The sequence below is a fragment of the Dreissena polymorpha genome, chromosome 1, assembly GCF_020536995.1.
Source record: "Dreissena polymorpha isolate Duluth1 chromosome 1, UMN_Dpol_1.0, whole genome shotgun sequence".
Lineage (NCBI taxonomy): Eukaryota > Metazoa > Mollusca > Bivalvia > Myida > Dreissenidae > Dreissena > Dreissena polymorpha.
Window position 1 is genome coordinate 142,312,920 of NC_068355.1, and position 15,170 is coordinate 142,328,089.

The 15,170-nt window shown below is 34.6% G+C and overlaps 1 protein-coding gene across 1 annotated transcript; it reads left to right on the forward strand.

The window, feature by feature from the left end:
* Nucleotides 1-450: 450 nt before the first annotated feature.
* LOC127853389 (mitochondrial import inner membrane translocase subunit Tim22-like) lies at nt 451-13,385 on the forward strand. The gene is made up of 4 exons (XM_052387899.1): nt 451-719; nt 7,215-7,408; nt 8,704-8,776; nt 9,068-13,385. Exons 1-4 carry the CDS (start codon nt 482-484, stop codon nt 9,145-9,147), a joined length of 585 nt encoding a protein of 194 aa, XP_052243859.1. The 5' UTR covers nt 451-481; the 3' UTR covers nt 9,148-13,385.
* The last annotated feature ends 1,785 nt before the right edge of the window (nt 13,386-15,170 follow it).

Here is a 15,170-nt window from a genome sequence, read left to right on the forward strand (position 1 = left end):
AAAATTAACCGATGAAATGTTACATATCCTTAAACCAGGGCCTTATGAATTCGGTTATGTAAACATTTGACCTCTCACTGAACAGTAAACAAAGGAAATAGAAATTAGGTGTGAGGTCACTATCAACAAGAACAGAATTGTTTTACGAACGAAATTTGTTTTACTTTCTTAGAAGGTTTTTTCACGTAAAACGGTCTTAGAAAAATTCACTAAAAACGGTGCCAGCAATATTCTTGGAAGAAAACGTTAGAAAAACGTTTAAAAAAAATTGTAAGAATTACCATATACTAAATTAAATAGATATTTCGTCTGATTTTTGATCAGGTAAGGCTTCATAATGGTCAACCGATCGATGTGGGTTTTCGAAATATAGCTTATACCTTAAGCATAGGTGCGTTGCACCTATGCTAAAAATCACCAGATCCCGTCTTGGTTGATTTTAACCGTTAGTTGAGTGTGACCATTTTATGACGTAATTCCAATGGCGGCGCCCATGAGACCAAATGAAGGTGTCAAACATACAACATTATCGGAGTTAACATTGAAAGATGTTGACAGTTTTAGTTTTATAGTTGACCATGTCATAGGTGAAAAAAAGTTGAAAACAAATGTTTTTCTGCCAACAGCTGTCGGCACAAATTTTCGGCCAAAGGAAGAAATTATGGTCACCAAGGTGTTCGAAAGTTGCATATTCAAAGCTGTTGCCAGTGGAGTAGTAGGTATGCCGCTAAATTCTAACTCAGTAACTCTAAATTTAACCTAAATTTAATGTATACTGATATGTGTTTTGATCCAGAGTAGGGCATAAACTAGTTCCATTTTATGTTAAGGTTCATGTAAAGTGTAAAAAGGCGTATTCTTCACATAGAAATACTTCAATAAATATTATGGCAATAAATTCAATTTATAAGTCAATAGCCTCGTTAACACTTGTAGAACATATAAGAAAATGCTAATAAACAAAAATATGATGCAAAATGTTGCTTTTGAAGAAATATACAGCGCATGCATGAAATTATCAAAATAACAAACGGAGTTAAATTGAACAAATTCCTTTGGTCAAAATATTGTATACACTTAATGTTAGGTACTACAAATGAAAAGTCCACACAACACACACCAACAATCCTAAAAGAAGGAAAAGAAAAACATAAAAAAATGTCAAAAGTTAACACAATAATTGGGGACTACTTTAAGTATGGTGGACTTACCAGTGAACCTTCATTTTCAAAATTACTTATCTACTCGCAATACAGTACTCATTATAGTCACAAAATGACACAATTACAAAAAATAAACTATATTACCAAAAGGGAAAACACTTTGATTGTTCATTTGAAATATATAGGACTCGGAAAGACGACTAATTGGCTACCTTAAAACAAATTACAACATGTTTATGTCACATCTCGAACTCCATACACGTTAGTTAAACATGTGGGGCATAAAACATCCGGTTTCAAGGAAGTCGACATAACAATATTTCAATTAACGATCTAGGCATAATATTTGTGGGATCTGAAAAATGAATTATACAAATGTTGGGCACACGCACATATTAAACCAACTGAACACTTACATTTCTATAAAAACCTTGTCATCGATGAAAAAGTGCTTTTGTTATTGTCTTGTCATGTTTAGGTTACAATATACTAAATCTTTTTGGAGTGCAATGCTATACTCTCTAAAAACATGAACATCATTTATTTGAAGACACGGTTCTCTGTAGGGTCACTTGCCATGACTTTATTTTAGTATATTTCTGTGTGCATGTGGCAGGGAAAACATTGTTGTTTACTAGAAATTCACTCTTTTATCTGAAGATTGGAGACTACATAAGACTTTGACAGATGGCGGGAAACCCTCATGAACTGGATAGAAGCCGGTAAATAGATGGCCGTAAAACAGTGACTTTTGATTCGTGGCGAGTTCTTTCTTACATGTCGCGTGACCTATCTTTTTTATTGCTTAAATCAATTCGGCTTGGAATGCTCTTCGAGAAAAGGTATGGTTATGAGGGTCTCTATGCGCAAAAGTTTGACTTTATTTTTCGTTAAAGTTATTGCATTTACATTGAATTTGTGTAGGAAATCTTTTACTATATTGTAACCTTTACTTGTTCAGGAAGCCATTATTTGCCGGAAGTATATTCGAAAAATATTTCGTTTCAAAATCGATCATTGATAAATTACTCACGATCCGTTTGTTCTAAAATTTGTATAATTTGTTTATGAGGTAATTTCAAGTTATGTTATAAAGTAAATATTTAATATAAGCAATATTTAACAAATTCGCAAATACGAATCAATACACATTTCTGACCAAGATGGACGACCGATGAAATTAAATCGGGAGGAGAGTCAATTATATCAAGATTCTTTTCAAATAGTGCGTTTCAAGTAAGTGTCATTGTTATGGAGATATTATGAAAATGATATATTTTCATTAATTTTATTTTATAAGATCATAACTCTTATTGATCGCATGCTATGCGCGCAGAAAGTTAGTATTTTTCCAAAATCTATAAATAGCGACTCATGGCATTGACATGTTCATTTTGAAATACGCATAGTGTCTTTGTGGGGCTGTATTGACGCAATTCAATGCTCGGAGTACCTTACATATAACTTGCATATACTGTTGGTGTTTTTATTTGGTGCATTTGTGTTTTTTTAATGAAATTGAGAATTTGCCATACCTTGCAATATTTTTGATAATAATTACATTATTACTACCATTTGTGAGTGTTTTTTTTTTAATTGTGTACATATATGGAATAAAAATGTGATTATTGCAACCATATGTAAATTTCATTAACTTATTTTGGGTATAACTGATCATTTTTATATTTTAAAATTTCATCTATATGGGGTCATTTTGGGAATTTACATGAACCTTAATTGGTTAGTGGGTCTGGTCAGATTTTATTTCACTGTTTATAACATAAGGGAAAATACTTTAAATCTGCATTATCATGGCAGTTAACCTTTAAGCTAATATTGCAGGATAATGCAACAGACCAATTTATTAAAATGATAATCAAATAATTGAACGTTTGCATAAAAAATATGTTGTTTTTCAATGAACCAGTCTTGTAATATTGTGTCAATTGTAATCTCAAATAAATTGTTTGTCACGCAATGATTTTTACATAAAAAGTCACATAAACCAAATTGTATATGAACCTTTTGTAAATATTACAAAATAAAAAATATGCGTATTTCTTCTGCATAGCCCTTGTAACCTTGGACGATCCTAATTATAAGAACATTAACAAGATAGAAGGTTTACAATGAAGAGCTACCAAATTTGTTCCAAACTTGTATCATATTCCTTACACTCAGAAGTTGAGGGAAATTGGTCTAGTAGCCTTGGAGTATTGACTCGATACAGCAGGTATGATTCAGTTGTTCAAATCCATACACAACATTCACAGTCCAGGGCCCTCAATCTATCAAATCAATTCGGCCGCAGTCCCCCACCTGAAAAGTATACTTTTTTCATCTTTTGGGGGGGGGGGGGGAATTACCCCTGATTTGTCTCATGATTACTATATCTCAATTCTATATCAATTTAATTTTGTCAGTGTCCGACAAATCCATTGCCCGGAGCCCGGGGCCTACCGAAATTTTTCATCGGGCTACTGAAATTTTCTAGCTGACGCCCGCGGGGCTACTATAAATCTATAAGAGCGGTAGCCCGTTTTATTGACAGACATACGTAGAATAAACACGCTGACCATGTGTTTCTACACTGTGTATTGCTTATAATCCGATAACAAAGTGCAATCAATTATCTTATCAGTCACCGATCACTTGCGGTAATGTCGTAAACAGTAACAGTGTATTTTAATCATCCAATCAGAATCAACATTTGTCGTCTGCTTATAATATAATGAGAGCCGGTTGGATTGTTGGCGCACATGATGCAACATCATTTCGCAGTTTGGAATACTTTGTTAACTGCAACAATGATTAATAGCGACGTTTTTGATGTCGTTAAATATCCAAGGACGCCGAACATTAAATAAATCAAAAAAATAGCGGATTCTTCAAAACGGTAATGAAACCGAAAATGAATATTAATAACAACGGTGTGAACGCAGTTAACACCTGTAAATTAGTTTGCATTGTCAATTAATAATTGGATTAATCGACTGTCTATCAATAATCTCATATATGCCCAATTTATATTTTTTAAACCAAATTATGGGTGGGTAATATAGACGATAAGAGTCATAAACACAAACGTTTGAAATTTTCTAAAGTGTCAAATGAATTTCGGCATATGGATCTATTTAAAGATATGATGAAATAAGCTCCCAATCAGGACCGTTCAATTGCAACATGCGTAAATCACCTGCAACGGTTTGCACGCATTGTGTACAGCTATTTAAGGTTACAAAATTCTACATTTAATAAATAAATTTCTTTGTCAAGATAAAAAGTGCGCAAAAATTGGCATGGGTGTATTTATTTGTAAATAAAAATTTCGTAGCAGGTACAACATTGAGATCATTTAATTTCCATTAAAAGTTTCGTTGTGAATTTCAATTAAAGTACCGGGGTATCTCGCGAATTATTTGCCATTGACATTTCCTCTTAATAAAATATAATGTAAACACGCTGTATCGTTACCGTTACACTGTATCAGTTCCTTCATTATTGAAACCATTATTGTATTGTATACTGACTGCACACAAGTGTCGTAACATACGGATGCAATACGTAAATTCGGACAGCACTTAAAGTCGGACACGAGTAAATAAATGATTTAATACTCTTGATTTCTTGAAACTCTGTATTTGTTGTTAAAAAGGGCAATTGCATTGAGTAACACCATACGAGTCAATTGTATTGATCATCTAAACGCTTTATTTACGTTTTCAACTTAACGTGCTGTCCGAATTTAAGTACACATACATGTGCACATACATGTTATATCTACATGTAGTATATGATTTTCTTTGGTACATTTACATTTAAGTACACGGTGCCTGTACTGTAACATTAATTAACGATATTGACTGTGTACATCAGACTACTTGCTGTATTATTTATATGTATGTATACATATTATGTATATGTATATGAAGAAATAAAATAAAGATGAAAACCTGCCTCTTATCATTTTGTAGGAAAATTGTATGGGCTACCAAATATTTTTATTGGTAGCCCAGTGGGCTACCTGAAAAATAAGAAATTTGTCGGACACTGTTTGTCAAACATAATTATGAAAAAAGAAATGAATATAGTGCAAACATGTACAAATGTAATAATGAGAGTAAGTAAAAAAATCCCCCAAAAAGGGAAATGCCGCGAAAATATCCCCTCATTAGGGTAGCAACCCGCTTTCCCTAAAATGGATTGAGGGCCTAGCAGTCTTATATGGGACAAACTGTTTTCACTTTCACAAAACAATTAGTGTGGTCATTCTTTGAAACTCCGAACACCAAATTGCAAGAAGAACATCAGATTGAATTATTTTTCAATTAGAGCTACATTGTATTCATTTTGGAACAGTGTGGGTGAAGAAACCATATCTCAATAATTTGAACGTTTTCAAAACCTGACTGAACAAGGAAAATTGCAATACTACAAAAATTATACCATAATGTTAAGTGCCCTATGAAATTAATTGGTAGTAGTACTATCATATGTTGTGATAAACCTACAAGATGACAATCATCAAAATGGCCAAGATAGCTTCAATGCTAAAATTATGGCCCTTAGATCCTGGTATCCAGGAATATTAATGACTAAAATCTGATGCAAAAGATGTACATGTATTTGTATTTCATCTTGCAATTATAAATAATTTATATCAGATGACCACTATCAAGGAGATGGCATTTTGTGTGTAACTTTCATCTTTCAACTTCAAGGTCAAGTTAATGCCAAGAGGTCAAATGTCTACCTTGGCCATGAAAAAGCTTTTGCAGACTTTAAAGGAGGAATGACGTTCTTTTTAAAACCCGTAAAAAACTTTATTTATCGAATTTAGTACATATAAAAAGTTTTCTCACCTCATAACCTTAGACAACAACATAAATTACCCTCAGTGTCAGACGCTTATGGTCCTAATATCGCAAAAACATGATCTCTTAAGCCTAATGTAACATCCAATTAGCAAAGTAATCCAAACATTCAATAAATGAGCATCGCAACTAACAGACACATTAGTGGTAACCATCTTATCTTTTGAGAAAAGCAGTGATACTTATGACATTTTGAGACCACTCCAGTTAAAGCATAACAATTTTCTCAAAGTTTCTCTCTTTAGTCTGACATCACAACTTTCATATATTTCAGATATAAGACTGTAGGCAAAAACTTTTTTCAAACATTAGAATTCCTGGATGAGTGAACCCACAATAATCCACATAAAGTATTATGTATAGTGTCCGAAAAATTGTCTTGGTTTTACAGTAACTAACCACAAGAGAACACCATGTGCTGTGTGCAAAATCTTTTTCAAAGATCAAGGTCAAATTTACAGGTCAAATGTTAAATTTGGTCATAAAACAACTTGTCTAATATGTGTTACAAAATTCACCCAATCTCATAGGCTTAGCACATGTACAATTTAAAGGTCAAAGGTTGAATTTGCCATAAATAGCTTGATCTGATCTTGATGTGAATGAAATTTCATAATTAACGGAAATTGTTTAAAGACTTTTGTATATTTTTAAAATGTCATTAAATAATATTAATTACAAAACTGAAAATTAGAATTGTTTAAAAAAATCGTGTTCAAATGAAAAGAAAAAACAAACACAGAATTTCTAGGGTTTAAATCCGTCACCCCTTAATGCAAAATTTAAAGGGTACAACTTTCTAATTTAGCTGGAAGTATAAACACTATTATGGTTATACATGTCATTGCACAATAACTTACGAAAAGCGGTAGAAACAGTTTTCTTATGAATGCTATAACCTATTTTACATGTTTGTTTATCATGCAAACACTTTTTAGTTATTTAAAAAATCATTTTTGTATTGGTTATTTTGCAATGCTGTGAACAAGTCCCTTTTATAGTGAAATTGTTCTTTTTTTAAATTGTTTATCATAAGAGAAAGTGTTCAACAGTCTGGATAAAGGTGAAGTTCACACTAAATGTCAAACATGTGCACGATGCAGCTTGTTAATGTGTGCGTGTGATTTTCTGATTGCAATTATTTGCATATTTAAAGTTCTTAAGATACGTGTTTCAGGATTGGCACTTGGAGGGGCACTTGGGTTGTTTACAGTAGGTATTGACCCAATGTCTACCTACACAACCACCACGGATCAGACTCCTTCCACAAGAGCGGTGTTTAAAGAGATGAAAGTTAGATGTGCCTCATATGGGAAAAACTTTGGAACCATTGGCTTCATGTTTGCTGGCACTGAATGTTTGTTAGAAAGTGTAAGCCCAATAGCATGTTTGTTTACTATTGGCATGTTTTCTTCATGTTCATTTGTACTTTATGCAGATTAATTTTTAAAACCTCTTGCCCACATTTTTTAGCTCACCTGAGCACAATGTGCTCATGTTGAGCTTTTGTGATTGCCTTTTGTTGGTTGTGCGTATTGAGGCTTCAACATTTGCCTTGTTTACACTCCATAGGCCACATTTATTGTCCGATCTTCATGAAATTTGCTCAGAAGATTTGTACTAATGATATCTTAGACGAGTTTTAAAAATGGTTTCTGTTGCTTGAAAAACATGGCCAGCAGGGGAAGGGGAATTTTGCCTCAAATGGCTATATGTGGCCATAATCAAACCTTGTTAACACTCTTAAGGCCACATTTATTGACAGATCTACATTAACCTGGTTCAGGTTGCTTGAAAAACATGGCCACCAGGGGAAAGGGCATTTTGCCTTACATGGCTGTAGTAAAAACTTGTAAACACTATAGAGACCACATTTATTGTCCAATCATCATGATACTTGGTCAGAAGATTGAACCCAAGGATATCTTGGACAAGTTCCAAAATGGTTCTGATTGCTTGAAAAACATGGCCACCAGGGGTTCGGGCATTTTACACTATACGGCCATTTATGTTTATAGTGAAAACTTTTTAATCAACACTCTAGAGGCCTCAATTGTCTGATCTTTATGAAACTTGGTCAGAAGATTTGTCCCAATGATATTTTGGACAAGTTCGAAAATGGTTCAGGTTGGTTGAAAAACATGGCCGCTAGGTGGTGGGCATTTTACCTAATATGGCTATATTGTCCAATCTTCATGAAACTTGGTCTGAACATTTGTTTTATTGATATCTTGGATGAGTTTGAAAATGGTTCTGGTCTGTTGAAAAACTTGGGCGCCTGGGGACGGAGAATTCATCCTTAAATGGCTAAAGTAAAACCTTGTTAGCACTCTAAACGTTGCATTTATAGTTCACTCATCATAAAACTTGGTCAGAAAATTTGTTCTAATGATAACTTGGACTGCACAGAAAAGGTCAGTTCCTTTGTATCTCAGGTGAGCGACTTTGGGCCTTTCAGTACCTCTTGTTTTTTATCATACCAATATGTGTTATCCTGTAACATATCCAATATACTGCTGTAACCTTTTATTTAATAATAACTTATAATCTCCTTTTTTATTATATAAATGTATAGTAAAGTTATAAACCCTTACAAGCCTCTATGTACTGTAAACTGTTAAGTTTTATAATGATTTTGTACATGGACTTGAAATATGCATTTTCAGTATCGAGGTAAGAGCGTCCTGTCTAATGGAACTATATCTGGAGCAATTGTTGGGGGAGTTTTAGGTCTCAGAGGTAAGGTGAAATGTGAATATATATTGCAGATTAAATAAAAAAAAAAAATAAACACCATCAGAGTATGTATTTTACTAGTCTGTTTACAAGCATAATTTGATTGGCACATAGTCTAAATTTATAGCAATAATTACACACAAATATGTTTCTATATCAATATCAAATTCCAATGTGATTGTCGTCTTTAAAAGTTGAGGCCACATTGTGACATGGATCTACACAAATTAAACACTCTCATAATTAAAGGTCAGGTACATGTTAAAGATAAACCTGTTATTTTGCTACTTTCAGCTGGTTTGAAAGCAGCTATGTTTGGAGCAGCAGGATTTGCAGTATTTTCTACAGCAGTAGACTACTACTTCCGACACTGACAGAAGTCTATTCTATTTAGGAATTAAAGAGATTTCAATGTTCGGCTGTGTCATATGTGTGACATGTTGCGACTATTGTTTTTGTGGAAGATCCTGGTGAACATAATGATTTTACGAGAATGAACAGAAAGTTCTAGATGAATCAAATGTGTGCTTTTTACTTGATTTTGTGGGAAACAATGTGCATGCATACATAAGAGCAGTATGTATTCAAACTTAGAATATCTTTTAACCCTTTACCACTTAGAAACGTATTTTCACACATTTGTAGTCCCTTAGAAAGTTACATTTTATTAAAGACCTTTCTTACTTAATTCAAGTTTTAAAGGCTTTATTTCCAACCCTTAGATACTGATGAGCAGCAAACAGCAAACAACCTGAACAGACTGCGAGTTACTCGCTGGCTGTTCTGGTTTTATGCTGATTGCACAATGCTTTTAAGTGGGAAAGGGATAACGGAAGCTGCAAAGAAAAAAATCATTTATTATGGTGAAACCCAATTTCATCTTCTTATTGATTTTTTATGCCCCCGGTAGGGTGGCATATAGCAGTTGAACTGTCTGTCTGTCCGTCCGAAAACTTTTAACATTGGCCATGACTTTTGCAATATTGAAGATAGCAACTTGATGCGTATGTATTTGGCATGCATGTGTATCTCATGAAGCTGCACATTTTGAGTGGTGAAAGGTCAAGGTCATCCTTCAAGGTCAAACAAACAAATCCAAGGGAAGTAACAACCTTTAAAGGGAGATAATTTATATTTATCATTTGGCAGGTACAAATTATTTTTACAAGGGAAGTAATATTTTTTTAAAGGGATATGATAAAAAATAATCAAAGCGGCGCAGAAGGGGGCATTGTGCTTCTGACAAACACATCTCTTGTTTTTTAGCTCACCTGTCACGAAGTGACATGGTGAGCTTATGTGACCGTGTGATGTCCGGCGTCTGTATGTGCGTGGGTGTGTGCGTGCGTGCGTGTGTCCGTCAACAATTTGTTTGTGTAGACAGAAGAGGTCACAGTTTTCATCCAATCTTTATGAAATTTGGTCAGAATGTTTATCTTGATAAAATCTTGGTTGGGATTGTATTTGGGTCATCTGGGGTCAAAAACTAGGTCACTAGGTAAAAAACTAGGTCACTACGTCAAATAATAGAAAAACCTTGTATAGACAATAGAGGTCACAGTTTTCATCCAATCTTTATGAAATTTGGTCAGAATGTTTATCTTGATGAAATCTGGGTTGGGATTGTATTTGGGTCATCTGGGGTCAAAAACCAGGTCGCAATGTCAAATAATAGAAAAACCTTGTGTAGACAATAGAGGTAACAGTTTTCATCCAATCTTTATTAAAATTTATCAGAATGTTTATCTTGATGAAATCTGGGTTGGGATTGTATTTGGTTAGTCAGGTGAGCGATTCAGGGCCATCATGGCACTCTTGTAGATCTTTTTGACTTCATGGATAACTATAGTCAATTTAATGGTATATTAATCGTTAAATTCATCAACATTACACAGTGCCCCAGATAATTATTTTGAAAATAGGATTTTCACCCATTGATTTTGAAAAATAGGATGATTTCATTCTTGAAATAGGGTGAATTGAGTTCTAAAATTGCATACCGTAAAATCATGTCTGCTTTACTTCTGTTTAAGAGGCACACTTGTATTGATTCATTAAAATTGTAAACTATCATACTTAACTTAAATAAGCTGATGTTTCATAATATCTTTAAAACTGTCCATAATATACATGTACACTTTTAATAAATCGATAACACAAATGATTCGGCACGTATTTGCTCTTGTTTGGTTCGAAAAAGTTTGCGATCGACTGATTTTTTTGCGCAACTATCTTGCACGTCATACGACCACTCTTGGACATTATTATTAATTTATTAGGTATTGTAATAGAAACTGAAAGTACAGACGCTTTACAAATATAGGAGGTTTTGGGGATTCCGATAATGACGTCACGTTTGCGCATGCTCAAATTTTGGCCGTCAAAACTGCGGCCATTCTGCTATTGTTTGCATGTGATGAACCGCATCGTGATAAGGTTACAATCATATTCGCGACCCTTTTGAAGAACAAAAAATACTCAGAACTTAAAATTCTTCAGATTAAAATGAATTTAATGAAGGAACACAAATAAGGACGAAAACAAACAACAAATTGATTGAATTTATGTTATCAACATATAGAAACTGATTTGAACCTATTTGTCTGTAAAAACTTACCTTGTTACAGATTAACGAAATCCTCTTGATAAATGTAAATGCTTTTATTTAATTGTTCACACCAGTTTTGACACTCTTTGTTTCAGCATTTTTAACCCAGTGTTTAATTGCCCTTTGTTTATCACTAACCGATTATCTCGATATGATCGGATACTGTCCAGACAATTACTAAGAAAACAGTGTGTAATAAACCCAGGGACCTATACTTGTGTGACTCTGTATGGGGTCTCTGCATAAACCACATGTGTCTGGTCATTAAACACAATTTATGAAACCTCCATGTCATCTCTTAGTATATTAAGTCAAAAACTTAACAGTTGCTTTAATAAAATATTTGAACATATTTAAAAAATAGACATTTGTCCGAAATGGATGAACAGCTAGGAACTATTAAGTATATATATTAGCCAGTTTAAACATAACAATAAAGTGTTTAATAACTATACATTTAAAATATTTTACAAATTTACTGCTACACAATTAACGTATTTAACGGGTACCTGCAAATGTAAACTCTGCTATAATGTGTAAAGATCGTGCGTTACTGCAGCAGTGTTCGAAACCTCATCATCATGAAAACAAGCAATTGCGTTTGGTCATTATATACAGATATAAAATACTTGCGTAAAATAAATTAAATGTGTAGATTTATGGTATCATAAAATACTAGATTTGTATCGCTCATTATCACTAGAGAAGATTTTTCAATATACATGTACATGCAAAGACAGTTCAATTTGCAAAATATGCAGGTGTTTTTTCAATTGGAATGCTTAAATGATTAATATTTTCATTCAATGTAAACGAAACGAAAATTCATTCAATGTAAAAGAAAATTAAAACTACATTTCAAGATGGAAATGTATTGAGCTATTTAAGGGCTTTGTTTTATGACTGATTCAATACACCCCTTACACTAAATTTCAATCTCTGATGAAAAATAACACTATCGCACCCACACCACTTATAATAATATTCAAATTATTATATGTTTTATAATTTTTGAAATATCATTTATTGAAGTCTTACTTAAAAAAGAATACGGGTATTTGTAGTTTTGTTTTGTGAAATTGTAAGTATTAAGTCTTCCGACGACCTTTACTCTTATACAATATAATAGGCCGCGATCGAGAAGTTGACGGCCAATCTATTTTTAGTAACGGAAAACCCCTCTTGTGACGTCACACAAAAACCTCCTATATGCACAATAAACGACTGATTAAGTCAGATTAAAAATGATGTATGTCGTCGCAAATAATTTGGTCAGACGCTTTATTCAACTATGAAATCTAGTCCGCAGAGGTTTCGAATAAATTAGACTGTCATCATCCAGGCGCTTGCTAAATGAAAGCGTCGCCGCGTTCCAATAATAATTATTTTTTTTAAACAAAATTGAGCAAAGCATTTGATTGAAGCTGTTGTACCGTACGCATTAAATTTGATGAATTGGCGTAAAAGTCAAATTAGTTGCATTTTCAATACGCATGATTTTGCATTTCTTTGCGTTTTAAAACATTTTAATAGGGTGAAAAACGCAGATATGCAGCTTATCTGGGGCACTGATTTCAGTAAAATTATACTATTATACTTACTGTTATTTTTTTAAATATAATTATTAATCAGTTAATCATTGTTTTATAGCAAATTAATTACTTTTTGACATCAGTTTCCTCTGAAGTACTTGGATGTTCTAAGCCTTGGTGATTAAATAGCTTTCTAACTAATGAGAAAGAGTTGTGAATTTGCCAATACACTATGTACGTCATTTTTCTGTAGTCACGTTTTATCTTACTTGATTGATAAAGTTCAATTCATTAATACATTTTCAGTTGTGTGCATGAACAAAAGATCTTGGATGAGTTTGACAATTTAAACCAACCAGTTCATAGTATTTGCCCAGTTTGGGAGAAACTAATTGTGCACACGGAGCGTATATTGATCATCTAGAGTACGTGTTGTGTAGAATGCTACTGTTTAATTAAATATTTTGGTTTTCTTAATCGTTCGTTAATCTGATTACCGGAATAAACCCCCTTCGGAAGCAACCCCCTTCCCTAAAAACGGCATAGCGGAAGAAACCCCCTTTCAAATTTTGCATACGCGGAAGAAACCCCCTCGCTAGTTTTGCATAGGCGGAACAAACCCCCTTCGAGTTTTCAGACAGGCGGAATAAACCCCCTTCGTGTTTTCAGAGAGGCGGAATAAACCCCCTTCCTAAGTGTTAAGTCTTTCCCGCAGAGGTAGTAAAATCCCGACTCGAACGATTCCCCAATACATCCGTTTCAACCCGACTCTATTACTGCATGCTTGCTACTTTTCAAGTTTATATTCATTTCCCGATAATCCCGTTTATAACATTTTTAAAGCACTTTTTGGTAAATATAAACGATAAAAACTCTCAATAATTTCTTTAACACAAACCTTGCCATTTTTTCTCTTGTATCAAATAAATTTCGGCATAAGTGACTATTTATAGACTATTTATAGACTTGATGAAATATTCCCTCCGAACATGCATCAATCCCCTGACTAGTTGTGTGCTTGTTACAACGCTCAATACAACCACGCTTTCTATCTATGCTGCATAATTTTCGCGCCTTTTTTATTGAGAAAAAGAGTCAACACAAAGAGTCAACACAAAATAGAATTTACACTGCAAAAATATTTCAACGTTGGGGTAACATTTACATTCGGAAGTGTTTCGTATTCAAAACGCGTTAACACCAACTTAAGGCCCGGTCACACCGCCAGAACTTTGCTGGAGCGTTCCTTGAACGGTATGAAGAGAGGCCGAATTTCGGCAACGCTCGTCACCGCGCACAAAATGGGGAAAAAAGTCGATAACACGGGCGTTGCCAAAGCGGTGCACCGCTGAAGCCAGCGTTGGTTTAGCGTTGGTTTAACGGTATCGAGAGGTAGCGAGCGTTGGTTTAGCGGTGACGCGAGCGTTGATAGAGCGGCGTTCTTCGCATTCGCGCGTCGGCTCGGCGGGAGTTTAAAGTTGGTATAGCGGCAAACCGCTTCTGACTACGGAACTTAACGGATCGCTTTGATAGACGTTCTGATATTTTTTTTTATAGAAGTCAATAGTTGAAGTTCACCATGCCACGTAGACAAAAGAAGTGGAAGGCTGGAGATGGAGAGGCAGCATTCTGTAGAATTCTGAGCCAGAGTTAGGAGGAGCTTTACAGGCCACGTGCTTGCCATCAATGACACCAACTGTGTGGGAAAAGTTCCTTCTCTGGTACCATTTGTCAGCCAGGTCTCTTAATCCTTGTTCAGTTGTTGGGCAAAACAACAATTCATCTGTGTACTCCTCGATGATGACCTTTACCACTTCTCTAACTACCACACTGATGGTGTTGTGGGGAACCCTCCAGGCGTATTGCATGTTTCTGTAGGTGTTACCAGAGGCTAGGTGCCGGAGGGTGATTGCCACTTTGAGACCAGGTTCCAGGCTTGGTCGGTAATTGGTGTCTTGTTTGGTCAATCGGGGGGTCAGCCTCTGTACAACTTCATCAAACATGGCTGGTGGCATCATCATAAAGTGATGGAAGGCTCGTGGATCCTCATTCCTCAGCTTCACCATCAGCTTGTTATACAGTCCATGTTCAGGCCTTCTCAGTATCCACTTTCTGACCCACACAACTCTCTCTTTCCTTCTTCTCTCTCTTCTCCTTCTGTCAACAGCTTGTTGCAATCTGAGGAGGTTCTGATTCTGCTGCTGGACTAGTGCATATATCACAACAAGTCTCACAGCATCCATGGTAGAACACTTTT